The 24,419-nt window shown below is 43.1% G+C and overlaps 1 protein-coding gene across 1 annotated transcript; it reads right to left on the bottom strand.

Annotated features, from left to right (window-relative positions):
* Positions 1-5,738: 5,738 nt before the first annotated feature.
* pms1 (PMS1 homolog 1, mismatch repair system component) lies at positions 5,739-24,372 on the bottom strand. The gene is made up of 13 exons (XM_080018903.1): positions 24,317-24,372; positions 23,563-23,706; positions 22,818-23,000; positions 21,853-21,955; positions 20,411-20,574; positions 17,754-17,870; positions 15,204-15,326; positions 14,911-15,057; positions 13,859-14,697; positions 11,937-12,416; positions 11,588-11,718; positions 6,074-6,234; positions 5,739-5,959 (listed from the first exon to the last, which is right to left on the bottom strand). The coding sequence occupies exons 2-13, from the start codon at positions 23,692-23,694 to the stop codon at positions 5,759-5,761; spliced, it is 2,781 nt and encodes a 926-aa protein (XP_079875029.1). The 5' UTR covers positions 23,695-23,706; positions 24,317-24,372; the 3' UTR covers positions 5,739-5,758.
* Between the last annotated feature and the right edge of the window lie 47 nt (positions 24,373-24,419).

Here is a 24,419-nt window from a genome sequence, read left to right as displayed (position 1 = left end):
TTGGGACTGTTCTTAACCGGCGAAAGACAAAGGAAAGCTGCCACCTGTTACTGATTGCTAATGATAGAAGATTGTCACAGGCTTAAAAACTCAGGACTACTCCCGCTAGTGAACAATCATAGCTCATTTCTGTTCTGGAAGTGTTTTCGAAGAAAGCAACAGATGCTATTGTTGCCTGCATTTTATCAGTGGCTCAGCAGTGCATAATGTTTCAGGGACCCCAATGCAAATTGTAATCAATTAAATGGTCCGCAGGGGACCATCATGTCAGGCCAGATGACAGGTTGTTCGTGAAAATCTCACTTGGGTCCAAGGAAAGCAATGAAAAGCAATAAAATTAGCCAGTCTCGGACAGGGTGAGAGCCAGATGGCCAGCTGCTGGAGGCTACCTGTCTTCACTTTCCAAATGATTTATCCCTCCCGTCTGCACTCCGCTTGCTTTTCCACTTAGGGCGGAGGAATCAGCATTCCTATTCCAAAAACAAGAGTCACATATAGGAAACGACCGCATGATTAATGACTACGAAAAGCTACTGGAAGTTTGGAGAGCGGACAAATTTGTTGTCCGCTCCAGAAATGTTTACCAAACGCATAAATGGCCGTGTTTGTTTGCGAGCAACGGCGAGTGATTTAGAACAAAAATGTGGCCAGGGTCCAAAGCAATGAAGCACGGCCTCCCCGGGGACACGGACGCTGACAGTGATGAAGAATAGATGTTCCTCCGAGGAGGCCGAGGGAAGACCAGCGATGGAAACCTCCTGTCTCCCACTGATGATATGCTCTTCCCATGAACGGATGCTGTGTAGAATCAGGTATGTGTCAGGTGGCTGGACGGGTTCTGACATTTCAGCAATAATATTTATGGTGCATTTTTACAGATTACAATTAATTATACCAGAGACTCCTGGGTTCAGTGACATTCATGCGACAAGCAACATTTTCCAGCATCGGGCCTCGGTGGATACGTGCAGGCAGACTGTCTGGGCTCAGGTTTAGCATTTAATTATATGGAAGGAAATCCAACTTTTGAAAAAAGCTTCTAAATGTGTAGCCTATGGCGCAATGATTTAAAAAGCAAGCATGGGCTTGGCATTAGAGTAGATTAAACCGGTGGCTGCGGAATGAGATTTGACTTTCACCATTCCTCAATAACATATAACTCTTAAATCAAACAGGGCTTTCACCCAAACCACTTGAACAATGTTTCAACATTTCTGACAAAACTACAGAAAACGACTTCTGGGCTGAAATTTATATAATCGATGGTTGAAGAGGCTAACAGTGAATTATGATTATTATTATCATTTTTATTAGTATTATTAATAATAAAGGCTTCAGATGACAAAAGATTCACTGATTAATTGAGCATATTTGTCATTGAGCAATGCGTATCAGGTTGTTTACTTTCCCTAAACAGATATTGTTTTGAAAATCATTTTTTCTCCACTCAAAGCTGGGTGAACGGTTGGTCACCGTGTTTGATCCATCGGTGTGGTATAGCGTCTGATTTATTTTATTTTTTAAATCTCTCGGCATCCCCCATTTCTCGAAAAGATATCTCATACATCAGCAACTATTCGACAGGGACAAAGAAGGTTGTGCAGCTACCAGAACAGTTATGGACTTGCCACAAGTCCTTGAGTTCCAATGACTTCATTATATCACACAAATCTATTGTTTTGATAATGACATCAAAAGTTTCCCCGAAATAAATATTTTCTAATTGACACTCTAGAAAATAACTAAACTTGTTGTACCCTGGGAATTGGCAAGTAATTAAAAATGAAAGACAGTAGACTTGATGACCCCACTAGGGACGTCCATGACCCCTGAAATTGAATGTGGTATGGCTGTAAATTAACTTACATTTAAGGACCTGGGCCATTTTAACACCCTTCACATTAATGTGGGCCTGAGGCCCATTTAAATAAACCAAATAGCTCTTAAGCCCTTAGCAAAAAAAAAAGCGTGCACGTACAGCGAGGCTCTACCAATTACCAGCCGGAGTAAAAAGTACTTGGATGCTGCAAACTTTATATTGTTGGTCCCCCGTGGACCATGGTACGGTTTGTGGTTTTAAGATGCATGATTAAGTCCTTGTGTGAAATGTGGTGTTGATGGGGAGTACTGGGGTCTGGTGACAGATTTTAAGACCACGATTTCACTTCTGATTCAACAAAATAGTTTGTTATCCTTCATTGCAGGACTAAAAAAAAAAAAAAACTCACCACGGAGAAGGTTGATGTTTCTATTTGATGTTTTTATTTTATTTTTTGCACTTTTGTGGTAATTGCGTGCATGTGAGTCCGGCATGTGTCGGTTTTTAACCCTGTCAAAGATGTCAAATGCAAAATATTTGAGTACAAAAATATATTGAAAACATCATCTTTTGGAAGCTCTTTCATCTTTCCTGATTCCTTTGCATTATTAGTGCATTCATTTTAAGGATTGATCAACACGGCATACATCAAACCTAGTAGCTCCGTTGTGTAATAGAGAAGGGTCTTCATATTTAGCTCTCCAATCTTTCATCGAATATACTTTGATGACCTGTAGCAGCGCTGCCAGAATACTACCATTGTGAGCTCGAGGAAATTACGTTCAAACTTAGGACCTGGGCACCCCAGCAACATGTGTTCTGCTTTAATGTGAAAACATGCCTTGTTTTTATTATCACTTAGCACAAGGCATTCAAATGAGTTAGGGTCCCAAACAATGCACCCACTGGATTCCATAAAGACTTATTTGGAATTGCACATTTCTGTTGCAGAATATAACAGAGCAAGGACTAATTACACGTTAGTGATGCCGGTATCTATCTCTATTAAACCTATGCGACCATTCTATTTACTCCTATTGCGAGATAAACACGAGAGAGGACTTGACGGGTATCTTTAGGGAGAGTATTATGTTGCACATGAACTTGCACTATTACTTCTTTATTTAGGGGGCTGTTAGCAATTTTCATAGAGGCACAAGCAATACCATAAAAACCTACTGGATATTTTAAGAGCTCGCTTCAAAAGGCCTACGCATTCTAGGTAAAAGGCCTATACTATACATTCGCAGTTAATGCTGGTGTATAATGGCATATCTAAAATGCGTGTTCATGTACCCCACCACACACCCACAAACACACACACACACACACACCCACACCCCCAAAGGAAATAAAAATTTTATCATTCTCTACATCCAGGTTCCTATTTCTAAATAGAAACAGGTGGTGTCATTCAGAGTTCTGGATAAGGTGGTACTGTGTGTGTGTGACTACTTCTCATCGCGGACCCCAAAATAGAGCGGGAATGGAGTTAAATATAGTTCACGGCGTATTATTTAGGATTTGATGACTTTGTTAATGGTGTTTGGTTTCTCTGCTGAGAGAGCGGCGCAGCGCTGCCCCAATTGCTGCGTTAAGGCCTGAGAAGTGGCGCTGCACAGGAAGGTAGTAACACATAGACAAACACAAAAATCCAAGCTCAACGTGCCATTCTACCTAGTATCAGAACTTGAAATGGACCCTGCGCACAAAATATTCCCCAGCGCACTTGTAACTTGTTTTACGAAATAAGAGATTTGAAAACAGAACATGAGGCCACGGGACTGGCAGAGGTCAATTTTTCCGAAAAGCGCAAGAGGATTATGAAACACTGCAGCCGAGAGCGGAGGGCTCTTTGGTTACGCGGTTCTGTTGTTGTACTTTCTTCAAGGCATTTCGAGACCGACCCAAGTGATCCTTTCCCCGTTGTTCGCATTCTAATAATTATCCGGCATCCATTCAGTGGCCAAAAAAAAAAAAAAAAGGTCCAAAACAGCGTGACAGGTGGTTTGAATGACAGCTGGGAAAATGAACCATTGCTGACCTTTTAAACGGTGTGGTCACATGGTAAAAAGATGATCATCAGTTAATCCTCCCAAATCACTCTGATATGCCCCCTGGGCGCCGCAGGCAGCACGTACCGAGTAGATTCTGCTGCCGTAGGCATTTTCGAGACGCGGGCGCGCGAGGAGTGTGTTTCCAACCAGCGAAAAAGTTTAATACAGTTTATAACAAGGGTCTTGCGGGGGGGGGGGGGGGGGGGGGGGGTGCAAAATGATTTCAACCTGGAGGCGGATGGGGAGGGTTCACATGCATCCACCCCCCCCCCCACCACCGCCCCCTGAGGCACCGTGCCCTGTGGCAGTGCTACAGCCATCTGTGGACTCACAGCGGAGGCCATGAAAAACAAGACGTGTGCTGCGGTTTGACCTTTCGCTGTGCTAACTATAATATTATCATAGGATAAGCGATTGGGTTGCACTACTCCCCACGGTGAGATTCTGTGTCCATACGAATGGGTTATGTGAGTGAGAGCCTTATGGAGCTATATGCATTACCCGTTACCTAAGTGTGATCCACCCCAAGTCAAAAGTGTCTCCTAATATTGTCATTCGGATTTGAATAACAGATTTGGTTGTGGTGTATGAATATACGAGAAGTGCGTAGTTGCAATTACAAAACTTGTAGGTACTATTACTACTTTCATGAGATTGATTGAGGTGAATGTGTATATGTAAGGGACTGCTATACAAGACATTTTGCGTCTGAGCTACCGTACATTGCAAATTAACTCAGAGGTGATTATACGCTTGTGGAGGAAACACGTAAAAAGCGACTCCTTTTTCCGGAGGAGAATCACCACATAATTGTTAGCACTCAAAACAATGTCGCAGGCAGTAGCACCCCAGTGTGAATGACTCAGGAGCGGGCTAATGTCTTCAGGAAGTGGCGTCAGCGCAAGCGGCGGTGTCAAGAATTTGCTTGACTTTGTGGTTGAAATTACAGTGCAAATCTCCGAAGCATTTAATGCATCTCGGGATTATATACAACTATCTGTCAAAACTAAAGGCCGAGCAGCTGGCACTAATTGAGGGAAAGGAATTATGGGTAGTAGCTGGCACACTGCACATCTCGGAGCTTGCCAACTAATATCCATTCCAACATTGCCAAAAAGATGCTCAGGAGTGGCAAGATACTGCGCTGTAGCTTTTGGAAAGGCGTCAAGTCAGGGACTCGGATGTCAATTTGCAATTCCTAGAGCAAGAAGCGTTTCCAAGGCCACCGTTATTCATCCGTGGAGAAATCTTACAGTTCCTGTCTCTAAATATATAAATATATATATATATATATATAAATATAAAACGGCATGTCCCTAAATATATAACCGCATAGCAATCACATATTGGAAGGACACTCACCTGAGGATAAAATTACATTAAATAGCGCATGGCCGCCTTTACGCGTGTGGATCCCAAGTGTTATTCTAACATAAATCTCATTCATTTGATTCCCTTTTGGACCAAACCTGCCAAGTTAGATAAACCTTCACAGCCAAGAACGTCCGTTTTTATTCTAAGCGACTCATACCGCAGCCGACTGAAACTGTTACCGAGCTCATTTACTTCTGATCACAAGCAAAGTACGGAATAGATCAAAGCGTTGTCTTATAGTCGCCTAGCCCCCCCCCAAAAAATAATAATCGACCTCGAATCTCGAGTCAAAATCTCATTTTGTACGCCCTTAACTAAACGTTAGAAAGCACGTTAAAAACATTCAAAGTGAAATCCGAAAATACCATTTAATTTGCCGTTGAAGACGGTTCACACAACAGCTGATTTTGAATTCAGCTGGCATAGTTTGACAACAAGATACATAACTGCCGTTACATCATTATATACAGTTATTTTACATTTTGGGTGGATGCGTCTGAACTTTTGGTTATAGCTCTAGGGGCGGGAGCAGAGCCTTAGCTTCCTGGTCTGTTTCAGGGATGTTGCACAGCTGGTGGAGAAACGGCCGTCCGTGGATACAGGTCCGGCAGGCGTCGCCCAGCTGCCCAGTCATCCGCAGAATGGTCTCCTCCACGTCCTCTCTGGCCATGTCGGTGGGCAGCTGGCGGGCGAGGCGCACGGCTTCGCCCTTTTTTTGGGGGGGGGGGGGGGGGGGGGATACGTTAACGGCCACGCCAAAAGATCGATATCTGAAACGGGAATGGTCGTTTTTGAGTCACCGCTTCGGGTCAGCGTCTCTCACCTGAAGGTAGTTTGTGACTTTGAGCGGACGGCTCTCCCGCACGCTCCTCGCCTTCCCGCGCAGAACAGCGGCCAGGATCTCCCTGAGGTCCTCCGCGCCGAGGAAAGGCACGCAGTCTGCCATCGCCGTCACTTCCAGATGTCTCTCGGCTGACGGGGCGCCTGTCCAAAACAAGCAGAAAACAAGGATTAATATACTCGGGACACTCGTACTATCTCCAGGAAAGAATAATAAATAAATATTGTGGTTTATGCCCGGACTGGGGACCAAGTCAAACAAGCGAAGGGCCAAATGGAGTGTTAAATGACTATTACAAGCCCTGAGACGGCTGGAGAGGAAGCTCCCTGTAGAGAGGGAGTCTGACTTGGTGAGGAGTTACTACAAATAACACACCACTCAGATATCTGAAATACGACTTTGGATACATTTATTTCGACAGTTATTTAAAAAAGGATCTGCCCTGTTTTTTGTGTTTAGTTTTATGCACCGGTGATTCTGAATGCTTTAGTGCTTAGCGCCCACCCCCCCACCCTTTTTTTTAACATGGTCTTCATTGTTGTGTTAACTAAATTTGCCATGACAATACTGTCAACATAAATTCAGAAACTGCAATTTTCATTCTCTACACAATTTATTGGTTTTGTGGCACTTTTATTATTTTTTAAGGTGAAACGTGTCCACGCTATACCAATGATCACCCTCAATAAACCTTGTTTTCTTTAAATATTTTTACCATAAGACAAAACCCTACATTTAAAAAAAACGTAATTCTTGCAAAAATGTAGAGGAAAACGTGTATGATGGTGCAATGAAACCATATCGCTCGCTCCGGTTTCATTCACACCGAACCCACTGAGGTTGGCAACAGCAACTTGACATTCTTACAATTTCCTAAAGGGCAACTATCCCTCACCTGCACACTGGGTTATGTTCGTACTGCGACACTACGGAGTGTGGCCTAACGCCAAAGTCAACTGAGGTGACACAAACAGCACCAAAACAACCAACAAGAGGTCTTTGTGTGGTCTTTGAAGACGAACCGACAGTTATCACCAAAAAACACTTTACCAGACAATTATCTGGCAAAGAGATCCATTGTGTCCATTGTTACCCTGCATAATGAACAAATTCCAACCAGATTTATCCTGTTTTGAGACTATTTTCATCATCAAAGCCGCAGTTAATACCATACTTAATACCATACCCAGACTACCATAAGTGTTCATATACCCAAGCTGTACAAAAAAAAAGTTCTTTAAAGCTCCAATTATTGAAGTAGACTTTTAACAAGTTCCCCTGAAAATGATGCACTTTAGATGCAAAATAATAGTACACTGCAATAGCTGTATGGTTGATTTGATAATATTTCAATATAATACCATTGAAAAGGGTAACATGTTGGAAAAATACACATGGTGGGCTTTTAAGTAAAGGTTAAATTCCACATCTGATTACTTTTTTAGGTATTCAGGGTTCCCACACATTTTTACCAATGAACTTTCAAAATGTGTCCATAATATTTAACCCCATTTCCGTGACTTTCTTTAAGTATTTTAAAATAGGTAGGCACAATAATGAGGCTCTCACTCCAGTGTGGCATGACCTAAGACAGGCAGCGTAGCAAACATGTTGCATGGAATATGAACTTGAACTTGAACTTGCATCTACACATACAGAAGACGCAGAGAATTCCATTCCCATTACGTGCCACATTTTTGCGACCCCAACTACCCTAGGGCATAGTGCACCGGAGTAAGAGCCTCATTATGGCACCCACACTCTTTTATTTTCACTAATCGTGCATTGGCCTAAGTGAATGTCATCATTTGCCGCATTTATCAATTCAAAAGTATTGATTCATAGAAGTTTTAAATGACAGTTTTTTTTCCTGTTGGTTTGCCTTGGTAAACACAAGTGTAATTTATTGTATGAACAGTCCTTTAAAAGCGGAAAAGTTGTTAAAAAATAAAAATAAAAAATACAGGCTAATATTTTCAATATGTTCCAAATAGCCACCGCCCCTTTGAGAGGATACAGATCTTTCTTACCGATAACCAAGTGCGACATAATTTGAATGCTCAAGAAAGGAAAAACATTGAAGAGGTAACAGATCATATTTAATTCCTTGAGACAAACATAATCAGACAATCAATCGCTGCTTCAAATTTGAAGTATTAATCAGAATATAGAATATAGCAATTATTTTTGCCTTTAAGTACTGTGCTGCACATTAAGGGTAGGCTCCCCCTCCTTAAATAACGGCTCAATAAAATAAATAAATTATAAATAAATATATTTTGTAAATAAAAAAATAAAATACATAAATAAACTTAATAATCAAACTTATCAAAATAATCTAACTTCCTGATGGGTCAAATGATGCACTAAATTATTGAAATTGCCTCATTTGTCTGGTACAGGAGCACACAGATAAACAGCAGTCAATGCTTCAGGTCATTCCCATGGACATTCTGTCCAAATAGAGATGGGCAATGCTCCTCTTTATTTACAGCAATTAACTATGGCAATTAAAAGTACTAAACTGTGCCTACTAAGTGGGGACTCTCAGTCTTTCATTTCTTTTGGTTTCTCACCAATTTTCTTTTCAACGTCCGGCAGACTCGTTTTCTTTCCTTTGGCTGAACGTTGGAGGCTGTTGGACTTTGCGATGAAGGCAGGTGTGCTAGGGGTCTCATAGCAAGAGTCTTTCTACTACTCTCTCTCTTTTGCTCGTCGAGGTAGGCGCAATACCTCTGCCTTGCACCTGCAGCCGATGGGAGCGGTTCTTTTGTGGTCCGACCCTCACACACTCCCCCAACTGCCCGGATGTGGTCAATGATGAGTCTCCGTGTCACCAAAGAATGTTCCTTCAGATTCTCCACTTCAACTTCTTTATTCACAGAAAACCCCTCCCCACACTTGCCTGGCTATGCTCTGGAATATTGATGTCCTCACTGGAAAAAGTGCATCTGCACAGGCTTTCTTGACCTCCTGGAAAGATTTGATCTTTGGCTCCGGTAATTCTTCCTCTGGAGACTGCAGCGACGTAGTTTATCGCTTGACGCCACAGCATCCGTCTTTCTCCCCCTCTCTCGCAAACAAACATTCACATTTTCAACCCATCGGTGCTGGCGGAATTTATGCATGGGTGTGTTGCAGCCTGTTACTTTCATGAAGTATTCTCTGCGCGCAGGGCTGTTTTTAAAGAGCAAATACAGCATGGAGAGGGTAAGGTCCATGGTCCACCCCCCATCCGCTTGCCCTGCATCCATCCCGGAATGCATTATCGAGAAAGCGCAGTCCGCACCACCCGATTTTCAGCAGAGATTTGTTGATTTGGAAAAGCTTGGACTGAAGTAAATCGAAAAACACTCCAATTTACATTAGGCCCGTCCGTTGATAGCTATACGAGGTTCTTCATTCTGATTTCGGAGGTTTCGCAACTAAATTTGGCCGCTATTCCACTGTCAGTGGACACCTCAGTGCCCACATCACTTCAGTTGATAGCAGATCACCGTATGCAGCGATGCGTCGGTTGAGGCTCGGTTGAAGCTATACCTCGCAGCTATACCAATGCTTGCCATGCTGGTAGACGGGGTATGTTGCCAACCTCAAAAGTTTTGCCGCAGAGCGGCTAGGGTCCAGCTCTCTCTCTGGAGCCATGTATTATATTTGCCATACATAATTAAACATGCACTTCCCAGGCATTTTTGCGGATAAGCAAACTACTAGAGCTTGCTGACTGTAGTCGCTCGTTAGACATTCCCGCCGCCAACGAGCTGCATACACCAAAGTGTATCACGTGATACTAGTCAAGTTTTAACGTTCACGCAGCCTGTGCTCTACATTCAAAATTAGTAATACAAGTATTTTGCATAATGTTGGACATGTTTTGGGATTTTAAACCATAGCTAAAAAACAGTGTATATTCAAAACTTTTCCGAAACACTCTGTTAATTCCAAACCATTTCCAGGCCTGGAAAATGTTTTTTCTAATTACATAACTTTTCCAGGAATTTCATGATCGTGGGAACCCTGAATATTACTCATTTCCTCTCACCCGGTGAGAAACTCGGCAGAAGATGTGTGTGGCTCTCCTTTCACTCTCGGTCAAATAGCGGGTCAAAATGGAGATGTGCAGAACTGTGCTGCACCTGGCTTGTAGGGAAATAATGCATAACCATTTAAAAATAAATGATGGCATTTGGTATGTTTTGAAAAAATGTAATAAAAGTATTGGACTGCAGACTGCGAAACGTTCAAAAAAAAGTTGGAAAAATAAGGGACCTTTAAGTGACTGATCAAAATGAGTTTCACACAAACAAATTAGCAAACCGTGCATCATCGAGTCATGCATGTCCGTCGAACGCCTGAATTCCCCCCCGGGATCTATAAAGTGTTAACATATCTTACCTCATCGTACGCGTCAACTCCAGTACTACTGCTATTATCATCTGCAGCTGTGTGTTACGGCCTGATCATGATGACAAACCACCGATAGGACAAACGGCTGCTCAGTTCAGAAGCCCGAGGACGTTTGGTGGAACCGCTTGATAACTGTTAACCACGCCACGGAACAGCAAAGTGAAACGGCGTGGAAAAATAGATGCTCCACATAATCTAGTCAGCATTGTCTACGAATTGAGACGCATGAAATGTGTTTCAAATTCAGTTTTTCCATCGCAATCAACAAGGGAGGAATTGTCAAAAAGTTCATCATTCACTGTTCGTTGTTTAGCGCGGTCGCCAGACTACAGGAGAAAATGGGATGTTTTGTCGTTTCCACAACTAATCCAATACTGACGCAGCAATTCTGTCAGAAATAATTGACTGTAATCCGGCTGCTCGAGACTTTGTTTGACATTTCTAAATGATTGGTGAACTATGACATTAATGATGGCCAGTGGCTCCAACCTTTGTTATGTAAAATTGGACAATCCAGGAGACCTTTAAGCAGCATGAATCGAGAAAATGAAAGGAAAAAAAAAAAAAAAAAAAAGCCTGTTTTCTCTCAGGAGTAGTTATTTTCCCAGGTGTAACGGGTAAATAACAGAACAATAAAATGTATTCCTTTTTTATAAAATATGTCATTAAAATATATATATATTCATCATTCAACATCAGATAAAAAATAAAATAAAATCGGAATTCTGATTTTGAGACTATTTACTGACCTTTTAAGCCCTAATACACACACACACACACACACACACACACACACACACACACACACACACACACACACACACACACACACACACACACACACACACACACACACACACACAGCGGGAGTCACCGCTTAAATTCGTCTTAAATTCAATTTTACAAATTGACACATACATAAATATATACACTGTGTATACACACACACACATACATACCTGCATATATATTTATAAATTTGTGTCAATTTGTAAAATGGAATTTAGGACAGTTTCAAACTTCTTTAAAAAAAACGCAGCAACACGTGTCCAAATGTTACATTTTGCCTTTTGTGTCCTATTCATTTACCTTGAGTACATTTGATTTTGAACCCATTTGACACAAGCCTGGGATCAGAGAAGAAGACTCCTCCGTTCATTTCAGGAATGCCCTTCTTCATGTTGCACAATGCCTCAACATATTCACTTCCCCCTAGAAGACTGGAACAAAAGAGAGGGATAAGCAGATGCTGAGAATTCCTGTATCTTGGGGAATAACATCAAAAAGTAGTTACTTTTTACTTTCCACCTCTGATCTAAACATGTAAGCAAAGCCCCACACATGCTGAAGAAACAGAATGATCGTGAGGATTAAAACTGGGAACAAGACTGTCAGGAGTGGCATTTTGCTGGTAGGTGAGAAGCAAGTGATACGTTACCCATCTGTTAACTGTATAGGGTTCTGCAGACTCACTGCTGGAAGTATATTATTCTCTAGGAGTCTCTTAAACAGCAAGGCCTCCTCCACCCGAAATGGATTTAACAACGTGAGCTTTCGTCCACATAAAACGACCCAGGCGCTCTGAGAGGCCAGTCGGTTTACAAGCTGGGGCCCCTGCGGTGCCGCGCCCGCTGGGCCACTCTGGGATGAGAGGCGACAAAGCCCCAGCCTGAGGGCAGCCACGCTGAAGGGGAGGGGGCGCGAGGGCCTCGCTTCGGGGCTTTTCAGCGTCTTCTTCTGGGGCTGGGTTGAGAAGAGCTGGTCCAGCAGTTGCTGGTTGGAGAGCGGGGCCTTGCGTTTCAGGCCCTGCGGGCGGCTCTGCGGGAGTCCAGTGCTAGAATGCCTCTCTACCTTGGTTGAGGCCAGCATTCTCCGTTGGTCATGGCACTCCAGGTGCTTTTTGGACTTCTCCTCATACCTGCAGGGTTTTATCGACTCATTAATCATTGATAGCAACAGCTCATCCTATGTGGAATTACTTTTACTGTTAATTCAAGTTGCAATGCTAAACTACATTGCTGTAAAGTCCCCAAGAGTATACACAGAAACAGGGGCAACACAAACAGGGGCAACTTGTCAGCAACCTACTTTCTGCATAAGAAGCTACAAAAGGTGCTGGGACATGATACATTTCTGGGCAAATTAATTGCCAACTTGTTCTTCTGCGGATATTCCATGGTAAGCATTACAGCTCACACGTTGGCACCTCATTAATCAACTGACCTGTTTCACAAACTGCTGTACGTACGACTTCTGGAAGTGGTGTGCCACTTAACAGTGGCGGTGAAAGGAGCCAAATATTTGACGCGTCTTATTTCACGTTTAAAACAGCAAGGCGACTCAAAGCAGGATTCTAAACAGATGTCTTTTTCCATACGCGCGTCCATACCTTATATAAGGCCATGAATACTGCTGATACACATTTTCCACCCTTACAATTACTCCAAATTGGTACACAGTAATCTAACATAATTGGGTTGAAGTGCTTTCAGTGCGGTGTAATAGTGTTATTCCATAATGGCAGCTGGGTAGCTCAGTGAATAGAGATCAGAAGATAGCACAGTGTGTACTTTCTTTTACTGGCATGTTCACGTGCATCTGGATTTTGTTATAAGTTACTAATGACTGCGTGACAAGATCCACCATTTGATATCTGGATTTGATAGAAAATGTAAAGAACAGCCTGTACATGGCACTGCGCTCTTCTGCTCGCTCATAGGACTTCATAAATACTCTGTCCAACACATAAGTGAATAAATTGCTTGAGAGTAAAAATAAAGAGAGCTCACTTAACACTCTGAGAAGATAACGTACTGTACTGTATCTTAAGCCAACACTATCCTGTCAAGGCCAAGTTTGTGACATTTTTGTACCAGTGAGCTATATGGTTGCAATATTTCACCAGAGATACAAAATTACTTGTACACATGCTATGAATGACACAAGCCTTTGTGCCCCTATTGTACTTTATTTTCTAAGAGTGGGGAAGAACGATGCAGTGGCTAGGTATTATGTCCAGACATGGAAGGAAATGTAATCAATGTCATTTTTCTTGCTGTGACAAATTGAACAAGCTGTCACAGGAGGCTGGTATGGCATTTTGCACATTAAACATAAAAAAGGTACCGACTTACAGACAATAATGTCAATTTAAGTCTAAAATATTTTGTATTTTGGGTACATACGATGATTGTAATTCATTTTAGATCTATTTACTACGTAAATACACATACCTGTTATTGATAAGATTTCCAAGCTATGCTTTATGCATGCAACTGACAGATCAATCCCCTTTCCCCCCTCTCCCTCCCTCGAGGACATGGAAACAACAGCTTGGAAGGCGAGTGCCTGGAAACTCACTTCTTGCGTTCTTCTTCCCCCAAGTTTTTCCACTTTTCGTGAATGGCTGCGGTGATATCCTGCAGGCTCGCCGAGGGCTTCTCCCTCAAGACATCGGCCCTTATCTCCTTCTCGAACAGGGTGGCGGGAGACAGCGGTGCCCTCATTGCACGGCTGCTGATTAGATCGTAGGCCGTCAGAGCGGCTCGCTTCTCAGTTATCGCGTTAAGCAACTTTTTATTTGGGCTGCGCTGACCCTTGACCTCAGCTGAGTCTGAATCGCCGTGCCTCGAGGGCTGATGGATTCTGACGGGCTGTAGGGGGTCTCCGGATGCGGGGTCAGTCAGAGCGGTGCCCCTGCTCCAGCTCTCCGCTGACAGCTTAACTTTGCTTGCGTCAGCACCCAACATACTGCTGTCCACACGTCTCTCCGGGGACCGGTGGGCTAAATCTGTTTCTGCCGCGGCAGGACCGCTGGGAGCCATGTCGTCGTCAAACAGGGAGAGGTTGGACTCCATCCCTCCAGGAATCTGGTTGACAATCCAGTCCTCGGCTACGGACGAAGACGAGCTACTGTTTGCTGTCTGATGGTCCAGTGATGTTCCGTTGATCGGCCCCGTCAACAAAACAGCGTCGCAGGCTTTAGGCTCCGCTTCGGGAACCTCAACACGGCTGTCGCTCAGGAAGTTGTCCCTCTCAGAACTTCTACTGGTTTTCACCGGTGAGGCCTCAGCCAGCAGTGCACTGGGGCTAATGGAAGACGCACCACTGCAGCCTTGCTCCCCAGCTGTGGGCTCAGTAGGAGGCCGGTAGCCGTAGAGAGAAACCAGCAGAGCTTCCAATGCCGTCAGTACGGCTTCCTGAGTGACAGGTAGAAAGGGTTAGATAGTTGTTACACAAAACCTCGATAGAAATGCAAATCCCCACTTGGACTGGGCTAGGTTATTTGTTTATTTTGTCAATTATAATTTCACTACCACTCCTATTTTAATCAGGTAAGTCACATAACTTAGGTTGCATGGTGGAAAGCAACAGGATTAAGTAAAAAAAAATTTATGGGAAAAAACAAACACCTTGTTGTGAAGAAGAACTTGGGTCTTGTCTGGTGTTAGATTGACATCCACCGAGTAGGCTGGGACGGTAATCCTTAACATGAGGGTGGGAAAGCGATTGCGGGCTGAGTCTGAAGGATACTGAGCTGCATAGTGCTGACGCAACAGCTGATGGTCAACCACAGATCATATCAGGAGAAAGTATGCACATGGTAAGGAGACAGCAGAGGACATAGTTATGTTAAGCTCGATAAAAGGAAAATGAATCCTGATTACACAGCATGTAACTTGTGTGTTCAAAAAAACAACTGTACCTTCATTATATCTTTTAGCTGGACAGGCCGGTCGTTGACAAACAGAAATGTTTTCTCATGACCAGTTGAGCTTGTAGAGCAGTAATCCGCCCCAGGCTTGGGGAAAAAGCCATCCAATGAAATCTAAATGAAAATAATGAAGTGACAGCAATTAAACATAAAACTACTACAACAATGGAATCAGCTACATTACATAATGTTCAGATGTTAGTCATCTCACAAAAAATACACATTCAACTCCAGGTACTTTTTCACCATGCTTAAAGAATATTGCATAAACTATGGCCTCAAAACCAATTAAGGGACTATTCAAAACTTCTGCTGCCAAACAGTGTTATTGGAAAAAAGCTTGCGGAGGCATTCGACAGGAAAGTTGCCGAAATGAAAAGACAAACTTACTTAAACTGCTCAATGTAATGCACAGCATGCCATGGCTAAACAATTTCAAAATTAACATGCTCAGCAGTTGGCTGGCAGAGGGGGCGTCTAATTGGAGCTGGAACAAACCCTCTAATTACAAGTTTTGAAAGCTGGACAATAGGGGTTTATATTACGCACACTTTACCATTACAACATATTCAATTAGTGTGACATAGTTGATCAACTTCACTGACTGTGCAGCAATAAATGAGGCCATTATTTGTGGTTGCGCACAAGCCGATAGGAACTCAGCAATGGCAATAGCAAGTACTTTTAAAGCATCATTGGATGAACGGTCTTATCACTTAACAAGTTTGCTGCACAGCACCTATTGTAAAAAAATATATATATAACCATCACAATCAAAAGTTAGCTAACTTAAGGTTTGGTTGCATATTCTAAAAGGCTCTCAAGCAAACACATGCTGCAGGAGTGTTTCAGCTGCAAGATTTGAAGAGAAGTTAAGGTTGAAACAGTCCACTTTTAAATATTCCAGATTCAATCTCACACACACACACACACACACACACACACACACACACACACACACACACACACACACACACACACACACACACACACACACACACACACACACACACACACACACACACACACACACACACACACACACTTACTTAAACAGTTTGCCTTTACATGTGTTATCCAGGAACAATTCCCTCAGAAAAAATGAGGAACTTTACTTATGCAAAAACAGAACTATGCTGACTTGACAGAAAACTGGACAGGTTAACAATGACTCCTAAAACACTGAACAATGTAGTCTCATCTAGAATTATGGAAAACTATAATTTTCTACAGATTCCAGGCGAAAAGCCCCGCAATTGTTTCACATGGCCAGGAGCTCATTATTAGCAGCAATGCAAGCCAATGAAGTTAATAAATGCTTTGCTTCGCGAGGTTGAGCCACATATGCTTCCCTCTATTTCTGCTCATTAGGGTCACTTTATGAGAGCACAAATGGCACCTTTGGCCCCGAAGGGCCGCAGTTGTGCGAAGTAACGTTGCCAAAAATGAGTGTCACATTTTGTTCTGTTGAGGAATGGCTCTTACAACAACTCTCCCCGCGCGAGGCCCCTCTGAGATTGTCAACCTGGATTCCGTGATCGCTAAGCTTTGGCCTCAGGAGCGGAGAAGCGAAAAGTGCTTCTTTCATTGCTACAGGGAGTACGGGGAAAAAGGTGAAAGGTTGTTCTCATAACCGGGAACCAAAGCGCTACAGCAAAATAACAACAACAAAGAGAAAAGGGGGAGAGAGAAACGGGGTGAAAAGGGCTGCTCCATATCTGTCAGACCAGATTAGCTGGGAGCTTTGCGGCAGGTAACAGCCACATGACACCTACCGTGACCACGCAGAAAGTTACCGCTAAACAGTAATTCAATTACGGGCAGCACAGCAAAGCTTAAGTAAGAAAAATCACTCACTCCTCATCAGGGAAAAACACACAAGAAAAGGTCAAGGAAATAGTTGGCAAGCGACCAACTGACCACATTTGCTGGCTTGAGACCAGGCGTTCATGATGAGGTTATTAGCTCACAGCCAAGTATAACGTGCATGTTCTCATTCTATGAGGGATAGTTCTGTGTCTTCAGCAGCTCAACTGCCATAGTTGTCCCATAATGAGGGGCAAAAGGCTATGGGAGCACTGAATTTGGGCAGGACTATGAGAGATGTATTTAAAAGTCAGGCAATGTAATATTCGTGTTATTTCCTGACGACGCTCATCCATAAGAGTTCACGCCGTCTTAGTCGGTCCCCCCGAATTTACTGCAGGAATTGTTGGATGTTGGACTTTGTCACATGAGTGACGGCACATAGAAAATAAAAACAGAGTGTAAATACAAAATCTGATATACCTGCTTGCTCGAAGAGGAGGATCCAAGAGAGAACAGAATTCATGCGTTATGTGGCCAGAATTTTGACCACCAGTGGTATCTCTGAGATCACCCGGCCAATGTCACTTTCGTACAAACATGTAGGAGAGCCTTCAAGCAATATTTCCCTTCTGTCTGTGCGACGGCACGGAGCAAACGTATTTTCTAAATATTTTGATACTGAAAATTGCCAAGTAGTGGAGTGTCATGTGGGCATTTTTCCCCTTAGCTAACCTCTGGTTGCTCTTGGTGATGGTGGCAAGGGAGCAGGTTGGCAACTGTGCTGGACCCGAGTGTAGCTAGGAGGGCACTTCGGTAATCAGCCACCTTGGCCTTCTGCCAAACCACCACCTGGAACAACAAGAAAGCGGTAAAACTTCAATGACTCCATGCAAACCAGATTGCATACCCACCTGTCAAGATGGTTAACTGGGCCACCACTCCACAGTGATTAGGGAATTTCAGCAAGATTATACAACGGTTGTACTTTTACAAATAATGATAATGTGTTGATACATGTCCTTCTTGCTTGACAAAGAACTTTTGCACATTGAAAGCATCATATATAAGGGAATAATTATTATGGTTTTTTTTCCCCAAAACAGAACCTTTAGAACACAACATCATTCTAGAAGAAAAGAAAATACCCAAGCTATGAACAAGGAAAGATGATAGTTACAAATGTGTGACACACTTAGTCCCCTGAATCTTATTATATGAAATATGAAAACGTCCCATAAAAAAAATAGAACGTCAAATCTCAATGAACATGTCAAATATCAAATAAGTCAATGTCAAAGCAACCAAATGCAGGGCACATATTTTCACACCCACGGGTGGGCTTGTCGTTAGTCGCACAGCAGTTAGTATATCCTCTGGGTGTTGATTTCTGAAAGCATGCATTCTGCAGAAGTCCTCCTCCCAGCTATGAAATATGCAATTTGGCACATGTAAACGGATCGCTCCTGTAAACAGTTCTCGGAGAAGCTGTGAAACACGACACAGGCCGAAGAGCAAAGTTCGAGACACAGGATAGGGGCTACTGAGTGCTGATGGCACAAAATTGGGGAGGGGGTGGGGGGCACCATCCTGCCCCGCTGTGCATGAACATGATTTCAATGAAGGGTCTATGGTGGTCGTGTGCCCCCTCCCTGACTGCACCCCCCCCACCCCCACCACTCCCTTCCCATGACGTCCATTCTGTCATCTGCTTCGTCCCTCGTTGTGTACAAACTGGACACGGCTCGAAACAGAACCCGAGCGCTAGGTTGGCAGCTGTGTGGTTAGCTTACTCAGGCATCATAATCAGGCAAATTTAAGTTTTACTGTCGGAGAGACATAGAGGAAGTGCATGGGGACAGCACGCAGCTATGCAGACATGGGGGTGAGGGGGTGATTACATAAGCGATCAGAATTATTATTGTTATTAACTACTATGCTGATGATTAATCTATTTTAAAGGAATAAAACTAGAAATATTGACATACAAAGGGCTCATCAACTTCTGTTGCATCCACTGCTACAACCTATCCACTAGTAAAACCCATACTTGAACAGATCCATCAGAGTAACCATGGGGAGACATTTACAGCCTGTCAGCACATTTAAAATGTCTGCTGGACACATCAACATCAAGGTCTGTATTTATTGAATTTAGTCACTTATATGTCCTTGCGACGTGATGTCTTTTCAAACCTGTATGTGGATTCCCATGTGTCTAAGACCCGTTTCTGATTGGGCTCCTCTGATGAAAAGCAGTCTAATGTGTTTCAGAAAACGCCAAAAGGGCAAATTCAAACATATTTCAAACCCTAATTTGGTAAGAATTAAATGGCACAAACTTCACCGAGTTGCACTAAACAAATGTCAACAGGTAGCATGGCGAACAAATGTCAACAGCTTAGTTTGAGAAACAAATGCCTCAAGCCTGAAAGGTCTTTAAATGCCTCGAAAGGTGGACTGACAGATGGTTACTTGGGTGCTTGGGATTTCCTAACCATCTCCAAAAATAGGATTTTAATAACAGGCTATCTACTGTACACAGAATTATTAAGGAGTTAAAGGCCACCAACGCCTGCCAGAGGATGCAGCAGAACCTGATGCGCTCTACACTTTCTGCAAAGTCTTCTTGGGCAAATAAAGTGAAATAAAGCCCAAATAGAGAAGTGGAGATGCTATGTTGAGATAGCATCACTACATAGGTGTGTGTGCACACTAAACAATATACGCGCGACAAACAACGCATGACAATGTTATCTTATTATCTACATCATATGTTTCATAACCACACCAATGTGAAATGTTATTAGAAATATTCACGGAGCTCTCAGACTGTTTCAATAGGCTTGGAGAGGCGCGGCAGGAGACATTTGTAGACTAACGAGGACACCTTGTGGTTACTTTAATAACGTCCGAAGGCTCCGCATAAATTAAAATGTAAAGAGACATTTTCGACTACATTTATTGTCAAAAAGGAAACAGTATCAACTACACTCCAAGAACACACTTTCTAAACCCCCCCCCCCCTTTTTTTTAATTCAACCTTGTTCCAATTTTTTTGTTTTTATCGGTAGCTATCTAGTTACTAGTCTATAAGCAAAATAAAAAATACAAAAATAAATAAAAAACAAAGAAACAAAGAAAAAATAAATCATTCAAATAAAAAAGGAAGGAATTTATTCACCCAATGTAATGGGAAAATAGTTCTGCAATCTCTCTTCTGGGTGGCTATACATTGACGTTCTTCTTTCTAGTTTTCTAGAAGTAAATTCGTTAATAATTTGAAAGCTTTACCGCTGAGATGACTGTCGGAACGGAACTACCAATTCTTCCCCATAACCAAGTCTGCAGAGCAGTTTCAGATTGTTTCAGATACATAAGTGCTGGCGTACCTTATTATGAGTAAGTGTGAGCCTCAAGCCCGGCTTCACAACGGCGTAGGCCACCAGTAGGTCCTGCACTTTTTTCAGCTCCTCCTTGCACTTTTTTGTGTTGGCATAGTACTGCCGTCTCACAGGAAGATTCTTGAACAGCTTCAACACGCTCACCGTGGCACCTGGAAGACACGCATTATTAAACTCTGAACACAAAGAGGAAGTCACGACAAAGCTCTGGAGTCATTCAGGTTCAGGCAGGTTTAGCATCATGTCACAATGGAATAAGGAAATGGCTTCAATTTCAATTTGTTATCACACCGACCAACCACAACATTAAAACCACCTGCCAAATATTGTGTAGGTCCCCCTCATGCCGCCAAAACAGCCGTGACCCGTGGAGGCATGGACTCCACAAGACATGTGGGTGTCCTGTGGTATCTGGAACCAAGACGTTAGCAGCAGATCCTTTAAGTCTTTTGTCATGTTCCTCAAACCATTCTGAACACTTTTTGCGGTGTGGCAAGGCGCATAATCCTGCTGAAAGATGATCAGGCCAGACCAGGCCACCTCTTCCATTGCTCCATGGTCCAGTTCTGTTTCTCACATGCCCATTATAGGTGCTTTCGGGGTGTACAGGGGTCAGCATGGGCACTCTGAGCGTACAGCAAGCTGTGATGCACAGTGTGTTCTGACATAGTAGCCGCAGCATAATTTTTCACCACTTTGTGCTACAGTAGATCTTCTGTGGGATCGAACCAGACGGGTTAGACTTCACTCCTCACGTGCATCAATGAGCCCATGGGTGCCCAAGACCCTGTCACCGGTTCACCGGTTGTCCTTCCTTGGACCACTTTTGGTCGATACTAACCACTGCACACCGGGAACACCCCACCAGACCTGTCGTTTTGGAGATGCTCTGACCCAGTTGTCTAGCCATCACAATTTGGCCCTTGTCAAAGTGGCTCAGATCCTTACACTTGACCATTTTTCCTGCTTCCAGCACATCAAGTTCCATAACTGGCTGTTCACTTGCTGCCTCATACATCCCACCCCTTGACAGGTGCCACTGGAACAAGATGAGACATGTTATTCATTTCACCTGTCACCTTCACTCCACGTCAACTTCACCTTAATGTTGTGGCTGATCGGTGTATAATTAATAAGTCACCGACATTTATGAGTTCTCATTTGTTGTGTTATGGCAAATAAATTTGTAAATATTCTATCCAAAATGTACTTCAGAACAGCAATTTGGCAAACACTGTTGTATAAAATGTTGAATACGTTTTTTTTTTTAACAAGTGTTACATGGTTGCTGAGTGAACACTGTGGCTGCCTTAAGCTGTGATGACTGTCACCAGCTTTTAAATTATGTCACACAGTAGTGTGTACTTTTTTGATTGATTTTGTGGCTTTTATTAAGGTTGCGTTGTCTAATGTAATAAAAGATTCCTTGCCTTGGCCCAAATGAGACGGCTTCTGGGACTCCACCTTCCCTGTGAGGTCAAGTGAGTACTGGGTGCTGATCTCATCGTCTTCCGTCTTTGTGGTGACAACTACCTGGAAGAAAACAAAACAAGAAATCAAATCCATACAATTCAATTCAAACATTTGTTTTTGTAAAATTTGCTATGGTAGCACGATGTATGGATGTATTCCACGGTCTGTGGAATGCACTATTGCGACAGCATTAAACTAACTGGACGGTATATTTCTCTAAAAAGCTTTATGTTGATAAGAAAGATGCGTTTGCCGTACTTCTGACAAGATATTGTATAAGTTTAATTTACCAACACACTCACTCAGTGCTATGTCACATGTTTCGTTGCTCCAATTGGTTGTAGGTCTATTCAATTGTATTCTATTGCGTTCAGAGACTTTTTGGTCGGCGCTCTTTGATAACACCCCTTGGAAATTGAAAATGAACTAAGAGATTCCAGACTAACATGCATTTGCGAATTGGTCTGGCAATGCCAGGCAACCATAAGACATGACTTAATTGCCAGTACATATTAAGCCTAGCATAGGTTAATAAAACAAGGCAGGGAGATAAGATAAGTAGACCACAATAAACATACAGCGTTACGAAGTTGGCATACAGGGATTACAAACTGTATTGTATCATGTGCTAATTAGGTACTTAAAATGAAATGATGATCAACTAGCCTGTTTTACAATTGCGTTTCGGCAGTGCATCATTTCCCACAGCATTTGAGGGGAGTTCACCCTTATTGGAACAGAAATCGAGAAATAGATCAGTACCATATTGCAATATATTAGAAAACTGGGACGTCAACAGACGTTTTAAGCCATCTTTGAATTCAATTTAAACCAGCTGCACTCTTGGGATTTCTTGGAAAGCAGTTTCACTGCTGAGTGGACTGTCTTGTCTAAGATGACTAAAATCAATTCTTCTTCTGACCTCGGCCACGGCGCAGATGGAGCCCAGGGCCTCTCCCCGGAAGCCATAGGTCTCCAGGTGCTCAAGGTCATCGTGGCTGCAGATTTTTGAGGTATAATGTCTCACAGCCATCACAGGAGTGTCTGCAGCTTTGATTCCGCGGCCGTTGTCTCGTACTTCTATGCGGTCCAACCCATAGTTCTCCTGCAATGTGACATTTAAAATGTGGACGCTAGTTAAAAGTTGATGCTGGCGGCTTGTTAATTGGGCACATATTGTGATCACCGCACCAGTCATGAAATAATCCTGTCTCAGGTTATTACAAGTAAAAGGTTCTAACAGCTGTTGTGGGATTAGATTCATTGGTAGGAATAATACAGTGTAGATGTGTTCATATGGTCTGATTACATAAAACACCAATGTTATCAAGATGTTCACACGTATGTGATGAAAATAGAGCTTTTGTAAAAGTAGGACATAACATACAATATAAATAAATATAAATTCATGGAACCCACATCTATCTCAGAACATCTATTTTCCGTGACCAACACCCCAGTTATTACAACTTGAATGGCGGTAGTGCCCGGGCATGTTATTCAGGTTTCTGTCCCTTTGGCCGTACTACTATTTATAATACACCTACTTAATAAATCCAATTAGTTCCATCTCAGCTCCAAGTGAAAGCCTATTTATTGCTTACTCCTGCTGCTTGAAATGCCGTCATCAATGCCCAAATTGATACGATGCGAATGCGGGACCGTACCAGCTTCACGTCAACACTTGAAGCTCCAGCATCTATGGAGTTCTCCAGCAGCTCCTTCACCACATTGACTACCGAGGTGATCACTTGGGAGCTGGACAGGAGCCTCACGGTGTCCGGGGGCAGCTGCTTCATGTCGTCGGTGACCTGCAGAGGTAAACAACGCCCTGTCAGACGGGGAACACGGGCGTGGCGTGGGACTGCGGGCGACTTATGGCCCGACCGAACTAAACCAGCGCTGGCGGAGTAAATGTGGTGAATGTGAGGAGTTGAAAGCCGCTGTGAGTAAAACTAATGCACAGGTGTGTTTGTATGGGATGTTTTGCTGTCAAATCACAGTGTGGTGACAGCTGACCCCCACTGTCAGACGCAAATGTTTACATTCTGAACTTTGGGTCTTGGAGGCACAATGAGTTTTTGTTTTTTTTATCTGTATAGAAGGAGCTTTTGCATTTTATAATGACCGTCCCCATATTTTCCAAACGGCAATGAATTTTCCCGTAAAAGCCAAAACACACCCGTTCTCCCTGGACCCGCTCACAAGTGTTTCGTCTCCATGGAATAACAACACACGTGGGTCCTCGGTTCCCCTAGTTACGCAGGTTGCTCTGTAATGGCCGAGCGGCGCGACGAGTGAGTGTCGATCACGGACAAAAATTGAGTGTGCTACGTCACACGATTGGTTAAAAAAATAAATAACAATAATCATAACGGCAATAAACACGCGAGACACAATCCGCACACGCATACGCGTTACCGGGTCAGGACGGGGCCGCTCCCCTTCCACCCGCGGTCCTCCTCACGGGCTTTCCCCGACGCCGACAATCCGCCGGAAGTGACGCGGGCTTCGCGCTCTCAGC

The sequence above is a fragment of the Zeus faber genome (assembly GCF_960531495.2).
Source record: "Zeus faber genome assembly, chromosome: 18".
NCBI lineage: Eukaryota > Metazoa > Chordata > Actinopteri > Zeiformes > Zeidae > Zeus > Zeus faber.
The sequence above is the reverse complement of the archived record's forward strand: the minus strand, read 5'-3'. Positions and strand labels throughout refer to the sequence as shown.

Coding starts and splice junctions, on each gene's coding strand:
- pms1 (XM_080018903.1), bottom strand. CDS start 23,694: ATGAAGCAGCTGCCCCCGGACACCGTGAGGCTCCTGTCCAGCTCCCAA. Junction 12,417..13,858: donor GGGGAAGAAGAACGCAAGAA/GTGAGTTTCCAG, acceptor AAAACCCTGCAG/GTATGAGGAGAAGTCCAAAA. Junction 6,235..11,587: donor CAAAATCAAATGTACTCAAG/GTAAATGAATAG, acceptor TGTTTTGGACAG/GCGCCCCGTCAGCCGAGAGA.